Source organism: Abramis brama (genome assembly GCF_963993115.1).
Source record: "Abramis brama genome assembly, chromosome: 11".
In the NCBI taxonomy this organism is placed as follows: domain Eukaryota; kingdom Metazoa; phylum Chordata; class Actinopteri; order Cypriniformes; family Leuciscidae; genus Abramis; species Abramis brama.
In genome coordinates this window covers 10,670,715-10,681,079 of record NC_139973.1, presented here as the reverse complement: position 1 = coordinate 10,681,079, position 10,365 = coordinate 10,670,715, and the positions used below count along the sequence as shown (strand labels likewise).

General features: G+C 35.9%; 1 protein-coding gene across 2 annotated transcripts; it reads left to right on the top strand.

Annotated features, from left to right (window-relative positions):
- The first annotated feature begins 912 nt into the window (after positions 1-912).
- On the top strand, positions 913-9,233 carry gata2b (GATA binding protein 2b). 2 transcript variants are annotated; one of them, XM_084129197.1, is made up of 5 exons: positions 913-1,732; positions 2,654-3,196; positions 4,024-4,166; positions 6,450-6,575; positions 8,420-9,233. In XM_084129197.1, exons 1-5 carry the CDS (start codon positions 1,474-1,476, stop codon positions 8,660-8,662), a joined length of 1,314 nt encoding a protein of 437 aa, XP_083985323.1. In that variant the 5' UTR covers positions 913-1,473; the 3' UTR covers positions 8,663-9,233. The 2 variants fall into 2 exon arrangements, with proteins under 2 accessions (XP_083985323.1, XP_083985324.1); XM_084129198.1 differs by having other exon boundaries at positions 1,346-1,732; positions 6,454-6,575; positions 8,420-8,560.
- The last annotated feature ends 1,132 nt before the right edge of the window (positions 9,234-10,365 follow it).

Sequence of the window (10,365 nt, the reverse complement as noted above, 5' to 3'; positions counted from 1 at the left end):
ATTTTTAATTTAATGTCTGCTTTAAAATTTTATTTGTGATGTTGATAAATGTTAGAAAACAGAACTTATAAATCAACAGGTTTTCTTGTTGAATGTATGTTTAAACGTTGAAAATGACAATGGTCTGATTTTGAATGGCAGCGGCAAGCGATGTGAAGGCATGTCATCTATTTATATCTCTATCTCCCTCCGTCTCATTTACCCTGCCTGACTCCCTCTCACTTTCTCTCTCTCATCAAGTGATGGAGAGATCTTATGAGAGTCAGGGTAGGTGGTCAGCGGTTTCGTGTTGTCATTGACCGCGCACGAGACGTATCTGCCGAGACAGACAATACGCGCGCGCTGGCCAGAAACTTATTCCCTGAATAATTAAAGCTAAGGAGAAGTCGACGGAGGACGTTGCATTGCTTCGTAAAAAAAAAAAAAAAAAAAAAAAAAAAAAAAAAAAAAACTCACTTCAACTGGAGGCGCAGAGGCTACTTTATCTTCAGTTTCATAAACTCCAATTTTATTTTCTTAAGTAGCCTAGGCCAAATGCATTGAATTTAATAGGAAAAATAATAGGCTACAATATTATCTGATATATATATATATATATATATATATATATATATATATATATATATATATATATATATATATATGTGTGTATATATATTACATAGGCTAAATCTTATATGGCCTAAATAATATTTTTTTTTAAATGTTTTCCGCATAAATCGTTTTCCAAAGGTGTAAAGAACAAATGACACCCATTCGCATACGTTAACGAAAAGAGACGCGTGTTGTAAATTGGAGTTTCAGGTGTCAAGCTGGAAAAAGGGCAAACTCTAATTGGCTAGAAAAGCATTTATGCTGGCGGGAGGAGTCCGCCCTCGGCCTCATATACAACTATTTTGCACGTTGGTTTTCACTAGTCGCTAGTGTGACTACCTGTGGTGATCATCCCGAAGCTAATCACCGTAGGCACGAGTACCTTTGAGCTGTAGGCGCGTGTCATGGAGTTAGAGTGACGAGATAATAAGGTCCGAATACTCTTCTTGGACAATTTTTTTTTCCAACCTCAGCTTTTCTCCCACCGAGCAGGATTTGTTTAAACGTTTTTTAAAGAGCTAAATCAGTTCATGCCAACACAGATGATGTAATCAGCCGTGGCATTTGTGTGGTATTTGCACGCGCGAGATCACTATCTTTGAGGGCATCGCTCCGCGCGCATCCTTTTGAAAGCGTGTACACCGCTGCCAGTGACTCTAAAACAGGATCAAGTCACACGATAGACACGCGAACTCCTGTCCTGACTTAATATTTCATTACATCATTTACGTTTACGCTGCCATATGTACTAAATCATTTAGGCTTATATTTAAGATATTCAAGAAATCAACACTTGGGAAACACGCTGGATAAACTTGGAATAACTTTTTTAAAGCACAGGAGCATTTGCATCCGTGTCCTACGGGAAAGCATCATAACATGATGGAGCTCCCTTCGGAACCCCGGTGGATGATGCACGCTCATCATTCAGCCTTAATGGGTACCTCAGATTCAGTGTCTCCGCACTCTGGTTTAGGACATCATTGTTCGGGATATATGGAGCAAGGTGCCCCATTATTACCACCAGACGAGGTGGATGTATTTCTGAGTCATTTAGACTCTCAAGGAAACCCCTATTACCACACACACGGGTCCCACTCTCATACTCGTGCACGAATGTCTTACAGTCAAACGCATGGTGAGTAGGCCATTTTTTGCGTGTTTAGCTTCTTATGTTTTTGGCACTATTTTGAGTTTGAACGAAATACTTTTCACTTGCTCACTTTTTCTTCTTCTAAAACTGTCGGTCACATTTATTGGGTCACAAGGCTACTAATTGTATTGCCAAATCAGTCTCTCGAAGATTCATCTGCGAAAGAATATTCATATTTCAATAGTAAATTATTAATGCTATTATTATTAAATAAAGTTGTGATTGTGCAATTCTGCCATGTGATATTTATTTTAATGAACAGAAGTTCAAATTGTATCTTAAGTTAGTTTGACGAATCTTTACACAAATTTAGCCAAGGTTATACGCACAACACACTGTGTTACGCACTGTGTTAATGTAGGCTATATGCAAATTTTAGGCCTACAAATACATTATTTAATATATTATTATTTTATTGTTATATCATTATTTAATCTATGTTTTACAATTAGCTATTCTATTATAAGCTATTATATTATATTTAGGCTGTGTTTAAAATTTTTGCAAAAAATAGCGAATGCGTTGAATAATGACAACATTTCGTTTCGCGGAAGTTAAAATAACATCTAACATCGAGGGCAATGAATTCTTAAGTTTTCAAATATTCTGATAATTAATTCTAACTTCAATTGATACAATAATATTTTCGCGTCTCTGCTGAGATATGACCTCCCACAATATTTAGCCTAATTTGTCAGTCACTTTTGATAGGTGCGATTTAAAACATTTAGGAGTTTCCTCATTTGTGCAATCATCAGGCTGGTGTAATACAACACTGCACTGTTTTGTATAGCTTTAAAGTGTGGTTAAATGCGGAGAGAAGTTCGAATTGAATTGACTTTAGCAATGCACGTGTATACAATTGTTCTTTTTAATGTTTTTTCCCTCCTTTTTTTCTTTTGGAAGCACGGCTTACTGGTGGCTCAATGTGTCGACCTCACCTTATCCCCACGCAAGGTCTTTCATTACTGGACAACAGTAAATCGACTTTCTCGGCGGCCCAGCACCACAGCTCATGGGCCGTCAGCCACCTGGGCAAAGCGGTTTTGCATTCAGCAGGCGCCGAAAACTCAAACGGCCTATTCACGAGCACCGGTACTCCTGCCCCAGGTTCAGTGCAGTGCCTGTCAATGACGCAACACTGCAGCCCTCAGCTCTACTGCCTACCCCCTACTCCCCCCAAAGATGCGTCCCCTGGCCCTGCGTGTGCTGCTGTGAGGGACGCTGGGAAGTACCATCTCCATCTTGTCGACGGGATGAAGATGGAGTGCTCCAGTCCAATCCGTAGCAACCTCGCGCAAACTACAACTCATATACCTTCATATTCCGATTACGCTTTGGCTGGAGCGCACGAGTACCCCGGCGGCGTGTTTCACCCCAGAGGCCTTCTCGGCAGCAGCGCGAGCCACATGACGTCAAAATGCAAAAGCAAACCCCGCGCTTTCTCAGGTAAGTTCAAAGTTCATATTAACAGTGGAACTTATAACTGGTTAATTGTATAGCTTTAAACATATGTTGCCGGGAAATGAACCAAACTTGTTGAGTTCGTGTAACAATATAAGCCTACCTACTTTATACTTATTTTAGGGAACAGGTAAATACCAATTGGCATTGCAATGAATGTAGCATGGACATTGTAATGTCTTGCCATAATTTGAACTTTGTACTCACACACATATAATATATATATAAAAAATTAAGTGTCCAATAACATATACACAACCGATTTTAATTCATTTTATTTCTGCTTAATTGACTCAGTAATAATTATTAATTAGACTAAAAACATAATTTGCCCTATTAGTATTTGTATTATTCATAATGGCATAAAAAAAATAATAATAATTTAAGTTGTTTTGCTAAATAGTCACAAATGTACTGTATGGGCCATGTCAAATGGTTAAGCCTAACATGCTCGTACACACTTCTAATTCGACAATAAATAGTTGAAATGTAAAAAGTTATAATTAACTTTTAATTTATCCAACTAAAGCATTAAATAAGTAATTTGTTTTACCTTGAATATTGTTGCTTCCTGTTGGGTGCTATTCTTTAGACCCCCACTAAATGGCGGCACTTATCGGTACTCCTGATCGGGAGAACCGATAACTCAAAAGTAGAAAAAAAGTTTGAATTACTGTAAAACAAATATTAAACTAAGTATCAGTCTATCTCTATGTGTAATAAATACTGTCAGCGTGAATAAGTTGTTTATATTTTTTTAATTTCCTCTCTCCTCATTTTTTGCATCTCTGTGCTATAATGTGTGCCGGAAGGACGTGAATGTGTGAATTGTGGAGCTACATCAACTCCTCTGTGGCGGAGGGATGGAACAGGTCATTATCTGTGTAACGCATGTGGACTCTATCACAAGATGAACGGCCAGAACCGACCACTCATCAGACCCAAGCGCAGACTGGTTAGTCCTGCACACATATATTTACACACCTTTACATAAACACATGTTCAAACATGTTAGAAGACACTGCTCTAATAGAAAACTGAAACTTCTCCAAAAACAACTTAGATTGTGTACAAGCTGTGCATATGTTTTCCTAGGTATCAAACCCATGACTTTGGCATTGCTAGTGCATTGCTCTATTGTTTGAGCTATAGGATTGTTCTGGCAAACCTCTTTATGTTTTGCTAATGCAGATATGCATTTATAATGTTTAAATGTTAATGAAAAAAGAAAATTGTTCATGTATGTACTACTAATTTGTAGAGCACTACAGGGTAGTGTTTCACTTTCGATAATATTTTTCCCATGTAATGTATGATGTCAAGTCAGAAAATGTGCACTGACAATGAAGAGAGAAAAAGAGCGAAAGGCCTGTGTGTGAGAGTGTGTGATGGACTATTAAGTTTCCATGGCCTTACTGACAGGTTTAAATAGCAAGTAATGAATTAGAATTCATTAACAAGTGTAAACTTGACCAGAAATCAAATAGTTCTTATATTCCTGGCAGGCCTATCATCTTACCTTAATTCCTTATATCACATGATTGTAATGTTATAAATTCCTGTCCACCAAATATATTTTTATGGTGAGCAAATAAATTAACACAGTTTACAATTTCATATTCATGAAAGCCCAGTGCAATGGTTAAGCACAAAGCGGCTGAAAAACTGCCGTCACTGACAATGAAGGGAAATGTAATAAATCAGCTCAAAAGTGACTGCGTCTACATATTTTGTGTGACCCTCCATTCAGAGCATATTAGCTGTAAATTAGGCTGACTAGCTTCAGGTCTTTCTTGAGTCAGTGTGTGATGTGCTTCTGCACCAGCTACAGGTCGTATATTTGAAGAGCGCCTGCAGAGACAGCTCGGTCCATTTGTTTCCTTGGCAGGATGTCTGCCCGGTACCGATAACTTTGTGAGACCCAAAAATGCTTCCTTTTGCGGTTGTTTTCTTGCTGTATTTTCTTTTGGCATGTTGAGAATCTACTATACCTGTGTAGTTATGTGAATTTATGGTATTTGAGGACGTACTTCTGTTTAACGTGTGAGTTTGAGAGTTAAAGTAAATATTCTTACCAAGCCAGCATCATAATGTTTCTTAATTCAGTTTCAATTACAAAACTTATTTTATCATTGTCAAATTTTATTTCTCCATGTCTAAACATTTATTTAAAACGTTTTTGTAGTAAGTTAATAAGCAATGCGCACGTCTGTTCTTCAGTTTGCTAAAATGGCTCATTGAGTCCTGAGAAAAGAATAGTGTAAAGATAGACCAATACATGTTTTGGTTTGTCAGTTGTGCCAGTAACAAAGTTGTCACATTAAGCTCGTAAGAGAGTGTTTTCTGTGTATCTGTGGGATATGTCCAAAAGGAACAGGACAGAACAGAACAGTATGTTGCTATCAGGTCTACATTTTCTGACATTCCACACAGGATTTGGACCAGCAATCTTCATATTATTGCTATAGGGTTTAACTACGGCTCCATTCACCAGTCTTTCAGTATGTTTTTAATGCTTATAATGTGTAACAAGATACTCTGCAAAGGAGGAAAATATGAACTTAATAAATAATTTAAATTATTTCAGATTTTTTGTATTAATATACATTTTTTTAATATTTTTAAATGATTATATATTCAATTTTTATTATTTTTGTTTTTTATTATATTTGTTGTATATTAATTTTATAATATTATAATACGTATCATTTCACGGTCATACGGAGCCTCAAAAGGGACATGGTGATGACACAATAAAAAAAAAAAACAATATTTAAATGCTTTTGCTTTCTCTGGCAAAAGTTTTGCATTCCCCTGAGAAACTTTGCGTTCGCTCGAAAAAAAAAAAAAAAGTTTGAAATGCAAAGTTTCTCGGGGGAGCACAAAAGCATTGACTTATTATTTTTCCTCCCATCTCTTTTTTTTTTTTTTCATAACCTTGTCCCTTGTCCCCTATACAGTCAGAATATACTTTTTGAATTCAATGTTTTATTTATGAGACAAACAAGCACTTCCTGCATATAAACATTTACTGCATCAGAGAACAGATTACACCTTTAATACCAGAGTGACCAAATTATGCATAGCTTCAGGCCTTAACTTATTGGGCTAGAATCAGGGGTTTTTTTGTCCTTCCTGTTCGACCATATTTTATTTTCATTCACAAGCTTTACATTTTGTCATTAATCCATTTCTTCTCATCAAACATCTTTCATTTTATGTGCTTTTTATGTTTCAGTCAGCATCTAGACGAGCAGGCACCTGTTGTGCCAACTGCCAGACAGGGACCACCACACTTTGGAGACGTAATGCCAATGGAGAACCCGTCTGTAATGCCTGCGGCCTATACTACAAACTACACAATGTGAGTAAATGTGTATCTGTCTAGCTTTACTCTAGCACTTTGTATAGACAGAAAACACCAAAATTAAAACATACATATATGTTGAATTTCTATTTGTAAGAGGTTAACATCCATTGTTTGCATTAAAAATTATCTAGACTCTTTTTAATATTAAATATGCTGGTAGTCTATCATCCTACTATTTAAAGAATTAAATAGTGTAATTATTGTATAAATGTTGTAATAGAGTGGTGCAAGACTAATTCACCACTGGTTCCCTTGAGATTTTCCTATGGGGTTTTATAATGGGGGGTTTCAATTAAAATTAGGTAACTTCTTATGACGATACCTGGACATTTTGTTCTACAATGTAAACCACTCACACCTCAGACATTCTTATTAGAAACATACGTTTAAAAAACACTATTATAAAAAAAACTAAATTCACATTTTCAATATGGGTGTTTGTAATTTACATTTTAGAGCAACACGTTCAAGTGTCGTCAAGTTATGTTTACCATAGACCTTATTTTACTCATAAATTAAAAATCCTTATAAAACCTCATAGAAAAATCTTTAGTGAACCAGTGGTGAATTAGTATTCTGGTTTTTGACATCATCCCTGCACCACTTTTACTTTTGTATAAATTTATAGTGTGTATTAGAGCTGTAGCGGTGCGTCGATGACGTCGACGCGTCGACGCCAAAATTACGTCGACGTCATATTTTTTGCGTCGACGCTTCTTTATTTATTATCTATTTATTTTTTTGCACCATTCCCGGAGGTACAGCTCGCCACACACACACCGCCCGCCGTGTTATTCTGCCATGTTTTCTCCCTTTCTTTCCAAACCGCGACAAACGCCAGTCTCCTTTCTCTGCAGAATGCCACAAATCCGCTCAACCAATCACAGCGCACCATTCCACGCATTGTAAACAGTAACGGTGGCGCTCTGACACCCGGCATCCTAGTTTTCCTTATCTACTTTGCACTTTTTGATCAACAAACAAACAAAAAAAATTATACATTGATGAACCTGTGGTGGATTCTGCCGTAGGGAAGAAAGGTAAGCCATCGAAATCTAATCATTTACGTGAGGAGATTAAGAAGATGAGGCACGCGGGAGGAAGAGAAATGCCGACTGATGCTTGTTCTCACACGACAGCGTCAAACTTCTGTCGAATGCTGACACGTTAACCCCAGGGGATCTTTTAAAAAACTTTCAATTCTTGTACTCAAAGTCAACGAAAACCGAGCAGGACCTAAGCCATTTTACAGCTGATCGCCGTCAAAAAAGAAGGTCGCCGTCGTTTAGAAGGTATTTCTAGCGATGGCTGATTGAATGTAGCCTATGTTTAGTCCAGATTAGTATTGACCGAGTTCAGAGGCTGTCATATGTGGATCAACTTACTTTGTTGTGTATTTTCAACAGTTTCAATGTGAAAAATAACTTTTATATTGATTCAATGGATTAATTGCATGAAAAAAAAAGGATTTATCACATTTATACTATATTATTCAGAAGTAAACATTGTAGCTGACAGTGTGTTTATGTCAGAATGTTTATTTTTAAACCACAACCTTCTAAGTGCTTCTTTTACCAATATATTTAACATATCTTTTGCATTTCTCATCCAAACAACGTCAAACTTGGCACTGCACTTACTCGTGCCCAGACAGCTGTCGAGTTTGAAATCCATCGGAGTAACGGCTCGACAGAGATATGCGAATAACAGACAGGATAAATAATTCCAATTAGTCGTTAGATTAGTCGACTAATCGATAAAATAATCGCCCGACTAATCGTTTAATTAATAATCGTTTACCCCAGCCCTAGTGTGTATGTCTATGTTTGTGCATTCAGGTGAACCGTCCACTAACTATGAAGAAAGACGGGATTCAGACACGCAATAGGAAAATGTCAGGCAAACCTAAGAAGAGGAGAGGAGAGCAGCAATTTCAATTTCAGCAATTTGACAGTTGTGTGCACGACAAACAATCCACCTTCAGCCACATGGCCAACATGCCCCACCCCTTCAACATGACTCCTCCCATTCAATTACGTCCTGCATTCAGTCACAGCAGCTTAGTCACTGCTATAGGCTGAGACACACCTGTGAACACACCATTCCACATCCTTCAGTTTTAATGTTCAGGTCAAGGACATTTCATTTATGTTTCATGCTCTTTATGCAGATAATACAATTCTATTCGGGCTTGATTTAAATAGTTGCACTTTATTTTGTGGATTTTTGACATTTGTTTTAAGCCAACATAGAATCTGATTGTAGTAGTACACCAAGAGTTTAATTAATTGGCCAGTACTCATTAATAATAAATATCCCCTATTTATTCAAATATAATCACAAGTATAACTTTTATGCCTGATTATGTCATCTATACCACTGCACTGTGTCTTATGTAACTGTGAAGAAGGAAGTAGTAATAATAATATAAATACAACATTTTCTAAACCATTTGTAATTATATAATTATTTCTTTAATTTATTTTTTTCTTTGTTCTTATTTTAGCTTTATATATGAACTAGTATCAACACCAATAGCAAAAATTACACTTCATCTTTTCTGTACACATGCATTAACAGTAACACTCAGAACACACACTTTTTTTAATGTGTACTTATTTTAAAATTTTAGTTAATAAAAGATTTAAACACAATGTTATTTTGTATTTGAGTCCTTTTCTTATTTGCAAAAACATTATTAAATACTGTTGTAGAGATGCTATTGTACAAACATATATAAACAATCCAAGAGACACGTGTGGCCTTACACACCAAGACAAGAGCTTATCAGCATGCTGACGACTAAAAGCAGTGAATGAACAGCAGGAGAGATGAGAGAGCAGAGAAAGTCATTTCATTTATCCCCAGATTCCAATGTTACAAAAGTTATCAGACTAACTATGAATAATATGAAACATGCCAAGACAATGGAGCACATCTAGGACTACTATGGTAAGTAAGTAATTAAGGAGTAAATAGAGTATATTATATCAAATATATTGCATACATATTATATCAAAAGTATTGATTTATAGACTGCATTTTATATATCTTGTGTATCTTACATATGTTTTATTTATTCATCTAAATTAAAAATATATGACGAATGTATTATAATAATCACTGGCTGTCTTTAACATGTATACAACACTTTAAATCAACTGTAAAATTCTCTCATTCAATGTAATATTTTTCTTGTGTAACCTAAAATGTGTTTGATGTGGTAAATTTCAAATTAACTAATTCTAATTTATTATTTAATAAGACTGAAAAAATCTTACTACTGGTTTTTAAGTTCAGTTTCATAAGGCACCAAAAAATGCAAGGTTTGCAATTATTTATTTTCTATGCCAGAGTAAATATCCATGGGATATGAGGCCAACTCTAAAAGAGATTGTATCTCAGATTCTTCAGTCATATTGGCCAGATATCATTCTTTCATATGTCTTCCTATCTCATCACACCATGTCTCTCATGTCCCGTACCAATACCCTAAATCTCTGTTTCTCTATAACTTATCCTATTGTCAGGCTAAAGGACTCATGAGATCTCAGACCAGGATATATACAATACCGTTCAAATGTATGGGTTCAGTAAGATTTTTTTGTTGCTGTTTGAAAGAAATGAATACTTACATTCAGCAAGGATGTATTAAATTGATCAAAAGTGACACTAAAGCCTTTTACATAGTTGCAAAAAAATACATTTTCGATAAATGTAGTTCTTTTGAACTTTCTGTTCATCAAAGAATCCTGAAAAAATTAAGCAGCACAAGTGTTTTCAA